General features: G+C 35.5%; 1 protein-coding gene across 4 annotated transcripts in view; it reads right to left on the reverse strand.

Annotated features, from left to right (window-relative positions):
* Positions 1–14947, reverse strand: part of ptprsa (protein tyrosine phosphatase receptor type Sa) — a 371836-nt gene that overhangs the window by 124974 nt on the left and 231915 nt on the right. For all 4 annotated transcript variants that reach the window (XM_088349513.1, XM_088349511.1, XM_088349515.1 and 1 more), the window contains one exon: positions 357–467. In XM_088349513.1, coding sequence (XP_088205639.1) covers positions 357–467 — 111 coding nt within the window. The remainder of the gene's footprint in view (positions 1–356; positions 468–14947) is intronic.

Below are 14947 nucleotides of genomic sequence, written 5' to 3' on the forward strand. Positions count from 1 at the left end.
CCGGTAAAACCAAGACGTACGGCTTCCTGTGCTACGTATTTCCATCCAAGCGAATCGGGCATGGCATTGGAAGACACAAAATCAAGTGTTACATCATAAAACAAAGGAACATCAGGTGCTTAAATGATTGAGTATTTCACAATTGGCGTTTAGAGTGCACATTCATTTACACAATGGGCAGGCAATATTAGAAGTGCTAAAATATTTATACTGCTTGGATAAAATAGAGCGAGGAGCTAGAAGGGAAGCAATTGACATTCGTTAAACTCAACAGTAACGAGACTCAATCGTGCAGATTTGGATTTTTTTTCTTTTTTGGGGGCGGATTTGGGGTTTAGCACTCTTGTTCTCCCTACCTCGCACATAAAGGTTAGCTGGGGACGAGTAGCGGACGCCTTCCATGTTAGACGCCACGCACTCGTACTTTCCTTGGTCCGTCTCCTCGCTGTTCTCGATCTGCAAGGCACCTGGAAACAAGACCAGAAAAAGAAGGGAAAAAAAAAAAAAAAACAAGTAGAAACGTTGAAGAGACAGAGAGAAACAGAAAAGGAGAAGGAAGGAGTTGATTAGTGTTTGTTTTGTTATTAAAATAAAATTGACAATTTTTTTTAAACAGGGAAAATGTTGGAATACGTTTCCATTAGGGTGTGCTAATTCAGTTCACTATGACAAACCGTGTTTTCCCTCCGGCATTTGCCGTCACCAGATAAAAAGAGAATATGATTAATAAATAAAACAGCGGGTTGAATGAGTCACATCAAATGTGTTGGAGAAGTTGGTTTAAAAAAAAAAAAAAAAAAAAAAACATTTTACATTTGTTAAAGCTACAAGGGTAATAGCGATTAAACGGAATATGCACAAAAAACATATAGAAGACACTCATGTGGATAAAATCGTATTGTTTTTCTAAATACTGTAAACAATTCATACAAACATAAAACTTCTTGAAACACAAAATTTGGGGCAAGTCTTCAAAACCAATTATCTGAAATTATCTGTAGGGTCGAATTCAATTATATTCTATTGTACCCCTTATGGATTAAAATACATATATATGGAAAATCAATTTTTGATAGCAAATGCCAACCCCTAATCTAGACATATGATTAAATGAGTAAATTATTAAGTTGTGAATATATTTGTGGATCTGAGCAACACTCTATCCACGTGTAGGATAACATGAGAATGGTATAGGGGCTTACATTTTCAGTCCAGGAAGTTATTCCGATTACAATTTAATACATTTATAAATGTCCATAATTGATGCATAACCCTTGTAAAAATACACATTATATATATAGTGGGGTGCCCTGTTTAGTCGTAGCCAGCACTCGTCTTCTAGGGCACGACCAACAGGAGACGATTACGCTTCATAGGACAATGCCATACAAACAATGTTATGATTACAAGGGGAGAAATGCAATGGAAAAGCATACTTTTTGACCATACTTGTTTTATTTTCATTATTTCTGACTGCTGAGAAAGATGGCAAGAATTTCAAGGATTCTTTTCAACAGTTTTCAAAATCTGACACACAACATTGCAATTGAAGCATTTTCAAGGATTTAAAGCACCTGTACAAACCCAAACATGACTGGTTTCATATTTCTAATTTGTTTTGTAACAAAATCAGTATGAAATATTTCAAATCGTTAAATCATGTAGATAACTTCAATGCATTTTGCTACTGAATTATTTTTTTAAATGAATTTCAACATTTTGGAAAAAAAATACAGCTCAGATCCTCTTCCAGTAAATAACGAATGTGTGATTAAACCTTGGTAACGTCACATCCACAGGGGGTTTATTCTAACACGAGCAAGTTACATCTTATCTGAGGAAAGATTCTATCTTTGCGATGTGCAAATGAACTCCACCTAATACTTAGGTACAGCATGCAGAGCATGCATGCAGGAAGGCACAAAGGGGGAGGTGAAACTACGGGCGTCGCATCACTCCGCATTAGAGCACAGTTGACGCTATGTCCTGATGATATCATTAGCGCTTCTGGCTGCTTCGGCAAACAGATTGCAGCCTCGGCTTCCCTGACAAATGTTGCGACGCAGCTCATTAGCGTTGATCCGAGAAGCAGCCACCACCCAGAATGCTTTGTGATATACCCGATTCGAGCAGCTTCCTTCCACAGAAACTACAATGACACAGGTCCACAGTGGCTAGACAATCGTATTTCACTGTGGACAAGTATCATTGACATACGATGCATCAAACTTAAAGGGACATTGTGTATTATTTAGAGCAGGGGTTTCCAACCATTTTGAATTTAAATAATACTTTTTGTTACAAATTAGTGCAAAGGTTTACCGCATTAGGTAAGATCACGATCTACTTGTGGATCACATAGGTCGTACAGGTAGATCACAGGAAAGTGTATTCAGTGCCAAGCATTTGTTGGGATACACTGCTATCTAGCGGTCAAATGCAGCATGTAAACCTGAACATAAACATTACTCATGCCGCAGTAACAAATTGGAGAACAAATTTGGTCTATGAAGGGTGTAATTTATAACAATTACAAATGTTTTTAAAATAGTATTTTGGAAAAAATATGATTTAATAAGTATTTAATGATTAAGAGTTCAAATCGAGAGTAATGTTTATATTTACATTGATGTTATCATCAAATGTTTGACAATGAGGATTACCAAAATGCCGTACAAATCAATAAAGAAAAAAATAATGTTAATTTACTAATTAAGTATATGTTGAAATTTTAATTATTAACTACAAATGTAACTACTGTATTTGCCTAGGTTGAATTCTGTTCACAGTTCACAGTTCAACTTTCACAGAGTAACACATCAAAAACCTTCTCCATTTGTAGAGATGAATATGTTGTGAAAGGATTGAGTACATGATATTTAATATTTTCCGATTAATAAATCTACACTACAGTAATACAGTCTTTTTTGTTTCTCGCTAGAGTATCATTGGACAAAAAAATTGGCATTGAAAAAAAAGACTAACTTAAACTGATTCATGGAGTTAACACTCATTACAATTTACCTATTTAGAAAAAAAAAAAATATATATATATATATTTGATTTATTTAAGTGTGACTTGCGAAATATTGTGAACATTCACTTCCATGAATTAGGACACTTTTTTAATTCCATTTTTTAGGTGGGTACCCGTCGGCACAAAGTTGGCAACCCGTTATTTGGAACCTCCTAGTGTTAAAAAAAGACAGAAATTTATATAAAGAAACTATATTAATTCAAAAAATAAGCAAAGGTATATAAACTATCAAATAAATATGCACTTTTAGGTTCTCAGAGGTCAAGAAATGTTGATTTGTGTAACAAACCATCAGACTCACCTTGAGGGAGTAAAGATACTTTTAAACCGAGGTAACAGCTAAAGGGCGACAATCTTTGAATGATAGACCAGTGTCACTTCTCCCTATAAATGAGTCACTCAATTAAAACAATTAGAGCACAATCACATGGCCTCTCGTATCCCATTTTGACGGTTTCATTCAGGATTCAGGTCAGATCAATCTTCTGTACCGAGATAGCCATCACAAAAGTGGGTAACGACCTTTTACAAGCTATGGACTTGCACACCTCATCAATGGTATTATTACTTGACCTTAGTGCGCCTTTGATACCATCCATCATAATAAAATGCTAGATAACCTTGAAACCTCGATTGCTATCAAAGACTTGGCACACAACAAAACATTTTACATTTCTGTCTTGATTTTCTTATATTCTCTTTAGTAGCTAAACCCCAACATTGGACCAGTGTTTTCTAAACCACTGTGTCATTGCACACTAGTGTGCCATGAGGCCTTGTCTAGTGTGCCAATCTTTATCTTAAAAAAATAAAAAAGAATCATGCCATTGTTTAGTATAATTGTATATTTGCTTTCTTTCATCGCATATATATATATATATATATATATATATATATATATATATATATATATATATATATATATATATATATATATATATATATATATATATATATATATATATATATATATATGTATGTATATCATGAAAATGGTGCTTTTTCATTGTTTTTCATGAAACGGATGACCTGGCGTTACAACTTGTGGGAAACTTCTACATTTGTGTCAATTATATTTTAATCATTGTGCAGACCTCGCTCATACCGAGGATATCCAAAGCTAGCGTGCAGCTAGCCAGCCACTCTCAAATGGTTTTATGCACTGACAGAAGCCCTCCAATTGGATACTCTAGGTCGGTAAGGATGACCCTTTGGGGCTTTAATGAAGGTGCAATGCTACTTCTGGTCCCCATTAACCACGGTAATCAGGGGATTGCATAAGTGCAGACCCATACTCAAAAATGGTCTAGAAAGGGATGGGGGCCACCAGGCTTTACTTTCTCAAGAAACACCACAGGAAGCTGTCCCCTACGACCCAAGTGGTTAAGGGATCTGTGAAGTGTTAATTTAGGATTTTGCAACATGCAGGAAAATTTTTTTGAAATATTGACTTCCCTGTCTCAGTCATGAATAATTTGACTTCTCTGGGAGTCACCCTATCCCCTCAATCTTTAAACTTAAAAACATTTTAATCGAGCAAAAACTGCTACAATTTAGCTCCATAGAGAACTCGCTAACTTGGAAAGTCTGTGCTTATTATGCAGAAGGCATATTGCATGCGCCATCGATTTGATTTAAAAGGCAAAGAAGGCCATCGAGATCTGAAATATTTTCCATGCAGCGACAGCAATCCTCCTCAACATTATCAAAGGTCCGTCCGTCGAGCACCACTCAAGAGGAAAGAACCGCATCAAATGCCGGGTTTATCACTTTCGAGGGCTGCAAGGTTTGCTTGCAAACACATTTCCGTTTCACATTTTTCTCTTCTACCAATTGTTTGCTTTCAAAAGGTTGTGACTGAACTTGTGTCTGGCCACTATCAAAAGAAAAAAAAAATCTTAAGCCTGCAGGTAGAATATTTCGCTCATTTTTGGGATGGGTTTTTTTTTTTATTCAAATATTTGTTAGTTTGTTGGAAAAAATAAGAATCACAAATTCGCCCACTTTTTCAAGGCCCAATTCAAGCACTTTTAAGCACTTTAAAAGCTAATTTTCCAATGCCCTGCAGTCTCTACACCTATCTTTCTGGGCGTGACACGTAGGGGGCGATGGCGCTTCACGCGATAATTCCATACCAAGTAAACTCAGCTGCCCCGAGTGAAAAATAAATGTGATGCCTAAAGCAAAGCCAAAAGAGAGGCCCGTCTGCGTCACTTTTAACTGACTTGATTGTTTTTTTCTTCATGGCAACAATGTCAAGCATTTACAAGCACTTAAACCAAAATTCAAGCAATCTTCAAATTTTAAAAACAAAACATTAAAATTTAATCATTTTCAAGGATGTCAGGCACCCATACGAATCCTGTAGATCAGGGGTTGGCGAACTTTTTGAGTCGCGGCCGGCATAAGGTTAAAATAAATTTGTGGATGGGCCAGGACAAAAAAAAAAATACTCTTTGATATTATATTTTGTATCTGCTGATAAAAAGTCTCAAATCCGATACCTTGAAAACATATCAGAATAAACAAAGGTACAGTGGGTACAAGAGTAGCACAAAAATAAATTTACACCTTATCTATTATTATATGTTTTGTCAATATATTTTAACCATGGTCATTCAAAGTGTCGGATTAGAAAGCCTGACCAGCCGCATGTGGCCTGCAGGTCGTAGTTTGCCCATTCATGCACTAATAATCATCTTGCTCACTAAAGATATATATTTTTTAATCTAGGTCAAAAATCTTATTCGAGATAAGCAAATCTAGCATCTGTCTGCTTGAAATGATTTTCTTCTGCTTGTTTCTCTAGAAAATAGGTTATATTATCTGAAAAACAACGGAAAGACATGTAAAATACATTTTCTAATTTGAAGATATTTGAACGTGTATAGCTAATAAAATTACCGGTAAGTCAAAATGTTGAAATAAAGCAGCATTTTCTCATTTAGTCGATTGCTTTGCTTATTTCAATCATGTGTTTTGGGGTAAAAATATTGTATCTTGTTTGTTAAGTTGTTTTTTAAATCGATTTTTAATTCTCAAAATGAGCAACATTATCAACAATCTGCTATAAATGCTATGTATATCTTGTTTTACAAGACATATCGGTTATAATATCTTATTATCATTTTTTTGATTGCTCAAAAAGCTCCTTTGACACCACACAATGTAGTACACAAAGTGCATGACAATAAGTCTTATTCACCCATTATAACTGAGAAAAACAAGTAAGTATTAGTCAATATTAACCGCATTGTAAAAATGTGGTTTTAATATAACTGTTTAATATTTGTAACTATGCTGGCTTTGCTAAATGTAGCTGTCCAGCGTGTATAAGCAACATGTTGAGAAAGACAAAGAAAATATACAGTATTTAGCATCATCCCCCCCAAAAATGTATCTTCACCTTTTTTTTTACAGGTCAGCGCAAGAACAAGCTGTAATGCAAATACGACCTTTTGCCCATTTTCAAATCCAAATGCAAGACAACGATCATTACATCTGAGCACATCTCAACTCAATTGGGAAAAAAAAACCCTTGTTGGAAAACATGTGCTAACTGCACACTAAACTCGTTCTGGACGAGATAACAACAGGAAAAACTAAATGCACGTTAAATACCCCAGATAGCATTAATGCACTACTAATAACCAAAGTGAACCAGAAGTCATTAAGACCAGCAGAATAACAATTAACGGTTTATGTAGTTTTCATAGAAAATGCATATTTCATCATTTGCAATAAATTGCATAGTGAACTACATACGATCCTTAGAATTTGGTTGCTCTGCATATCAAAAACTGACTTTTATAATGAGCAAACTTTTGGGCTAAGATATGTTTTTTTGTTTTTTTTTTGCAGTCAAGTTCACTTTGATCCCACTCCGATGGTTGAAGACCAATCCCACAACCCTTGGGTTGGTAGAATTACTCTCGCATAAGCCACAATAAAATTCACTGCCAATGGGGTAAGATTGTATTTTTTTCTGCAGCGCAGCGCTTGATTAGACTAAAACAATGAAAAGACAGACAAGATAAGATAAATAGGAGGAGAAAGATGGGTTGAGGCATGGGTGATTAATTGTGTAAAGTGCCCCAAGTTATGGTCTGCCCACCCTGTCACTATTTTGGAGCAGCTTTGCCAATTGTACCCCCCTCTGCCAGACCTACTTGTGTAATTCAATTAGTTTGCTCCAGCAAGCCTTGATTGATTTCTGTGGGCAATCAACAAAATAACTGGCCCAGTCTCACTCCCTAATTCTTGCTCCGAGGCCAGCCAGGCCTGCCAGAGGCATTCTACTCTCTCAGTTTGCTCTCTCCTCTTCTCACGCAAGCACTTCTCACTGCCCAGCGACACAAATTGGATTGAAAAAACCAACTGTGATCGAGTCGACAAGCTCTCATACGTCTTAAACGCAAAGGTTTTGGAAAAAATACAGTGTAATATATTATTTGCTATGGCCGCGTTTCCAACTATATTGTGTAGAGAAATGTTTTTTAAAAGATTATTAGAGGGGCGCTCGTTTTGCCGAATGCCATGACATGGGCTTGGATCTGATCCCAGACAGTATTTTATTCGAAATGCTTTCAAAAATGTGCAGATTGAACACGTGGTGTATAATAAAAAAAACTGGGCAAAGATCAGAAAAAAGTAAATTCCTTTAAGGAAGTTTTTTTCTGTGATGACACAGAGCAAGACGACATGGCATCAGGAGCTGCTATTCCCTGTATCGTGTTGTATATCATTTGTCACACAAGTACTCTTTGCAATCAACCCAAGGTCACTGCATTGTGGCCAAAGTAGTGTGAGGCCATTGTGTGATGCCAATTTGGTACCACTGTGACAACAGAGATGACACAGGTAGGGAGACAGACTACTGTAGTTTTCCACATAAAGGGTATGTGCACCTTTTTAATAGCCACATTCAAACACTTTTTAGGAGCTTTCAAAACATGTTTTTCAATTTCCCCAGTACCACTTAAATATTACAGTGTAATCATGTATTTTCCAGTGTGAATCATTTAACATTGCATTTAGTAATCTTGTGTATGAATTTATCAAGACATATTATTTTTAGATATTAAGTACATTTCAAATATATTTGTGGGTATGAAAAATATGTGTGTTATTAGTTTTAAAACTAATATCTCCCCATATAGGTGTAGGGTAAAATTACACTAATATGTAGCTTACCATTTTCAGTTGCAGGAAGTTCTTTCCAGTACAATTTACCACTGGAAAACGCTACCTTTTTTTTCATGACCAATAATAAAGGTCCACCATTGATACGTAATCATTGCACTAATACACATTTCATAGTGTCTGTTTAGATAGCATGCACCTGTCCTTTTGGGCGTGACCTGTAGGAGGCGATGATGTTTCGTAAAACATCATACAAATTTAAGGATTCTGCTGTTAATCACGAACGAAGAAATGCAAGCGAACCCATGAGAGAGCAGTGTTGGCGGCATTTTTAAGCAGACTTGATGAGAAACACAGCAACAGTTCCAAGCACTTACACGCATTTCATCCCAAAATAAAATCATGTTTCAATCCTTAAAAAAAATTATCAAGGATTTCAAGCACCAGTACCAACCCTGCACAGATTGCTTTCATCCAACAACACTGTCCGTTATTTCAAAGGCAGTGGTTGTTTTCAAATGAAACGTACCAATCAGCTTATTCATAAAGACTGCTAATCAACCCTACAGCTAATGTTGTCCGTTTTTATGAAACCATCTGATTAAAAAAAATACGTACATAAACTTAAAGGTAATTATAAAAATTGCTGGGTTCGACTTGGCTGAAGTACATACTCAATAAAACAAAGTGTCAGAATGAACCTCATTTTAAGTTTTAAGAATAAATGTTAACATTTTATTACATAAAGAAAGACAAAAAGGGATGATGAGGTATACGTTTAAGTGACTATGTTTCCAGGCTGGTAATGCTCAGGTTAAAGCCAGAATTTGGGTAATCAAAAAAATGTTTGCAAGTGTAAAAGGAAAGGTATATTTTGTATATTGTTCTTAATCCAAATATTCAGTTTAAAAGATTGGTGTATGCACAGGTCTTATGTTTTTTCCACATACTCTGCAAAACTGAACTTTCTAAATTTAAGTAATAAATAATTGCTTTGAGAGGATTCTCACAAACAAGAAGGTGATTAGCCTTACCAAGTAAACACATATTGACCATGGAAACAATGGATGTTTAGCTTTAGCCCATGTTTAGGACTTGTTTTGAAATAAAAAGTAGTTTGTTTAATTTTAAGATACTAGTAGTCTAACTTGATTCTGTAATGGAGTGAGAAAATGTAAAATGAGCTGAATTGTCTCATCTAGTTGATGTTAGTTTCTTTATTTTTCATTTATGAATCTTGGTAGACTACCTTTCTTAAAACAAGCAAAATTTTTGGTAATCTTTTTAAAGCATGATTATCGTTACTTTATTGGAGACACAAGACCGTTGATGTTAAAATCAGAAAACAAACAGAAAATAATGCAAAAAGTGTGATTTGCTTTCCCTATTGGAATGCTTAGGTCGTTCAAAGAACAAAATTCTTACGAAGGCCGAAATTTCCATAAACACGTCATGGAAAAGTGCACACAAGATAAATCAATGCCTCGGTTAAATGGAGGCAATTGAATAACAATCCACTTCAGAAAAGCTAGACTCAATTGTTTTTTTGGGGGTTTTTAGCATCCCAAGTAACGGCACTTTTGGGTTTCTATCTATTTACCAAGAGCTTACCAAACCCACATCTCACAAATTGTCACAAAACGGGTTATTATCTGCATGTCAGCACTGCGTTGACTTAGACAGAGAAATGCATCATAACAATATCAAATAATCAATCACAATTTTAAAAAACACTGAGTGAATACTTTGTATTAAATTAAAGTGATAATATTAATAAGTCAAAAAAGGGAATACGTACAATACTTACCTTATTCACAACACATCAATAAAACCAATTGAATTATTGGAAGCAATCTGGTTGTAAATATGTTTATGTAACTTTTCTGAACAGATATATTACACAGCTGATTTTCACCCTCACACATTATGAAAAAAAATGAAGTAACAACAGATTGGGTTTTAAAACAGCAGCCATCGCCCCCCACGGGCACTGCTAGGTCTATCTTTGCAAGAAGCTCTGTCACCAACAGGGGGGAATAAATGCAAATTTCTGTAACGCAACTTTGCTTATTAACATTACATGAGTGTCTCTTGGCTCTAGCAGAGACTAGAAGGATGAGGAGCATATCAAAGCGGAGATGTGGGGGGTTGGGGTGCAGTGTAAGGTCGAAAACCTTGCCATCTTGGAGTATTTATTAGCTTGGACATAGAAGACCTCGTTACCCCTATACCCAGTTCCACACAAAATGAACCCGCCTTGCATTATCCCTCGAAAAAGAAGACAAAGACAGAATTGACAAAACACTGATGATTGACACTGAGACGACACTGAACACAAACACGGATGACACAGCGATATTAGTAGTCTTTTTTTCTTTCTCTTCTTCTTTTAGGGAGCCAACATAACGTACTTCCTATTTAGTTGTGCGATGCTAAGTTAGAAAATTTAGCGTTGATTTATATTATTTCACTGTGATGTTGAAACGTCTTACCTCGGATCGGGGTACCCTCTGGAGGAGACACAAAAATGAAGACACAACATAGATTTAGTTACGGGTTAGTGGTAGTTATAGGTTTATTGGGGACTGAATCACTCAAACTGGTTAACAACCCTTGTATGGTTTTAGGGAGTTGGGCTTTTATGATAGGAGAACAAAAAGTAATAACAAATCATTCCCACTGCTGGTATCACAACATGATTGTAGCTGAAGTAGCTTGTGCTTTACCTCGAAGAAATACTAACGTCATTGTTGTCTTGGACTTATTGCACGATTTCAATTATTATGTATGTTATTTTTTGATGTTGACTATGTTTGCTCTATTGGTGGCTGTGCAACATCAATTGCAGCCTGGTCATCCTGGAAGGGAGAGTACCTCATGTGTGGCCCCATTCTCAAGGTTTAGTTGCCTCATGCTGAGATTTGTTTAGTTTTTATTTGCCCTCATGACGGATTTAGAAAAGGATATTTTCATTTCATCTTCGCTCCTACTGTAGTTGTAATTACATGTGTCTTATAGTACAATACGCATAATATATGAAAAATGTATCACAAAAGACTATTTTTAAGGTCTGGAATCGGTTAAGGGTTTTAAAGGGAGAAAGGGAGTGGGAGAAAATAGCGTAATTATTTCTGTATAAGGCACAACTATTTTTTTAAATAAAAAATTGGAATTACTTTTTCTTAGCTCAACCTAAGAATTGAATGTGACTATCATTCTTGGATACACGAGGGACACGATTTGAATAATTTATTGAAAGTTATGAACACAAAACGAACATAAATTTTACAATGTATTCGTTTAATGTCCTTCAAAGTCCGATTTATCATCATATACACCAAAGAATTATTTCCCTTGGCGTACTTTTATGTGCTTTTGTATATCTTTCAAGACTACTTATTGTTTTCTCCATCCTCTAACATTTATATCTGGTACCGTGAATAAAAAAAATGTGACAATAAGATGAAATCTAATGTGCATTGCACATAGATAAATACAGTACTTTTGCCTGTGCCAACTACACAAATTTTGATTCAAACGCACCACTTCAAACATTTGATTCACTCTGGGAAATCTCAAAATACCCCCTCCCCACCTAAAAACATTTTATCTTGGATTAATATGATTCACGTAGGTCATTCCTTATTACTTCGATGTTCATGCTTATTTTGGGGGTGAACTTTATAATCTGGCGTACCTTATAATGCAGAAAATACGGTAAGTGTGGGCTGTCCGGCCCTTTGAGGCTGTGTGATTAGGCTACAAAACCATGTGACTTGACTTAACAGCAGAGACTCGATGTGTCATTGTCAGGAATTGGCGTTAATATAGTACAGTTTTGAAACATGGGTGATAAGGCAATGCTAGGGCAAGACCTTATGCCAGCATAGTCTGCTCCCGTGTCATAAGCCATTTCCCAGTAGAATGACCTTGAGTGGGAGGTCGGTAAGGCTGTTACTGGTGTTTGTGCTATACTGACTATTTCCATTACAAGGGCTGAGATGATAATGTAGCCTGCACTGATCTAGTTCGGACTGTAGCCCCTGGCCCCCATGTGGTAATTCAAACACCTTCAAGTTATTTTATTTTTTAAACTCCATAAATCGTAAACCTCCCTAGGTGTTACAGATACACACTTCATCTCGAGCTTGGCCACTCCAACTCGGCCTTTTCGTCTCTTGGCTATTTCCGTGGTTCACTTCTCTTAAGCCGAGTGCTTGCCTATTCTTTGTTTATTGTAAGTCTATTGTGTTACAAGCTTGACTGCGGGCCAAATATCCCATTAGGGACAATAAAATACCCAGCTTATCTATTCACTCACTGGTGGGCTTTTTAAAATGTAGCTGTGAGTTGTTGCTTGGATGTAAAATGCATCCCTCGCAGGCAGAGCTATGAATTGTTGGGGACAGAGATTAACTCAAACCTCCTTCCCCCACTGCCTCTCTGTGGCATGCGCTGCATTTAACTGTTTTGCCCATAGCAAAATTGTTTTCAAACTGATTTTTTTTAATACATTCTGTGCTATATCTAAGTTTTTTTTCCTTCATATTTTGCCCTTCAGTTGGTGGAGAGTGGATCTTTTTCAGGGTTTCTCTTTTTCAATTTGCTTTATTTTTCATGGAGCAAATTGCTTTTGAGATCTCTTTAAATTAAGAGGTTGTTTATATCAAGAAGAAAGCATGTGGATTGGAATATTTACTAAATTTATATTTCATAAATATTTTCCATGACCAAAGTCCCTCACTGTTTAAAGAATTTTAAAACAAATTAAAACAGTACTATTAAAAGAAGAAATTTACCAATGGAAAACGCTACCTTAATGTATACACGGCCCACAATAAGTGTCCATAACTGGTACGTAATCCTTGCTCTAATATACATTTCATCATTGCATAGTGCCCCGTTTCGTTGAAGCAAATGGTTAGCAAAAAATATGTGGTTAAGCAAGTAGAACGTTTAAAGTTTATCTACGTGAATTACCTTTCATATGACTGGAGAAAGTTAAATCCCCAAATGTGAAGAATTGGATCACTTTTTTTGCATAACTTTGCAGCATGCTGCATGTGAAATTGTTCCAAGTTCTAGACACATTTTGTATTTTTTGTTTTCTAGCCATGGTTTATTGAAACGGCATTTCGGTCTGATGCACCTGTGCTTTTGGCGCAACCCTTAGGGGAAGATGACGACGCCATACAGACTATAGCCAGCTGCCGTTAATCACGAGGGAAGAAGATTTAAAATTGCAAAGCAAATCCACCAGAGCAGTGTCCTCGTGATTTTACAGATCTTTTCTTTATAAAATGTGTGTCTATCCACTCAGACTAACAAGAAACCTGGCAAAAATTTCAATAATTCACAAGCACTTCACCCAAATTTCAAGAATTGTTAAAACCTTGAAAACACAACATTAAAAAAGCATTTACAAGGATGTCAAGCACCCTTACGAACCCTAAAAATTTGAAATGTGAATGATACCAGCAGATAGGAAACAAGGATAAGTCTAAACTCTGCCTGGTTTGTGATGTGTTTGTATGTGTGTATATACAGTGTTTCAATGAAAAGAATATTACTTCTATTATTATTATTGTTTGGATAGATAGATAGATAGATAGATAGATACTTTGTTCATCCCCGAAGGGAAATTCACATTTCCAGCAGCATCCCTGAGCTGAGAACAATCGAGAACAATCGAAAATAACACGGGAGCTGCTGGAGTGGCTGCCATTCGTGACGGCGCCGGAAGAAAAGATTATAACATCTGGATGAAATAGTCTTGCAAAACCTAAATATATTGCAATAACCCCTTGTTGTATCACGGTTTCAATACTTCAAGGATTTTTTATCCTGCATTGTGGTCTGCATTCTCATTGACTAAACAGAATAGGGTGCATTACATTGCCAACAAAGTTGGACCTCTCCACACGCTTAACATTTCCTGGAGCCACATGCGGGTTTTTGGCGCTCCCTAGTGACTACCTGGCCCTTTTTCAAGAATGTTTGATTTCTGTAGGACAGAAAGGTAAAGGCAGTTTTCCATAGTGTCCACATGATAGCGGCAAAGTATTATGCGAAGTGAAGTGGGCTGGGTCCCTAATTCATGCAGTTGTCCAATAAAGCAAAAACATACTTGTTAAAAGTAGAAGTTGACAATACAAAAGTTATTTGTAAAAAAAAAAAAAAAAAAAAAAAATATATATATATATATATATATATATATATATATATATATATACATATATATATATATATATATATATATATATATATATATATCTATATATATATATATATATATATAGATATATATATATACATACACACATATATATATATATATACATATATATATATATATATATATATATATATATATATATATATATATATATATATATATATATATAAAATACACTTATTTGTTAAAAGATACTAGAGCCTGCAAATTTGGTTTGTTCTACAGTGATAAATAAATGATAAAATGATCAAATAATTAAATAAACAATAACAACAAGTAAGGGTTGCAAAAGCCCATTCTAAAATAAAATAATAATATACATTGGGTTGAATTTCCCTTTCAGGTAGGATCATTTTAAGCCCTAGAAGCCCTAGTTGCAGTTTGCCTTTTAAAGCATCAACAAATTAGGAAACTTTAATTTAAGTTTGTTTTGTTGTTTTATGTTCAATGGGTCGGTTTAAGATGTAAACAAGGCGTCAAATGAACACTTTGAGAGAAACAAAGGCTGTTTGCCTTTTGTAAAAGTCTACATT

Source organism: Urocampus carinirostris, chromosome 12, assembly GCF_059441175.1.
Source record: "Urocampus carinirostris isolate Australia breed hairy pipefish chromosome 12, RoL_Ucar_1.0, whole genome shotgun sequence".
Taxonomy (NCBI): Eukaryota; Metazoa; Chordata; class Actinopteri; order Syngnathiformes; family Syngnathidae; genus Urocampus; species Urocampus carinirostris.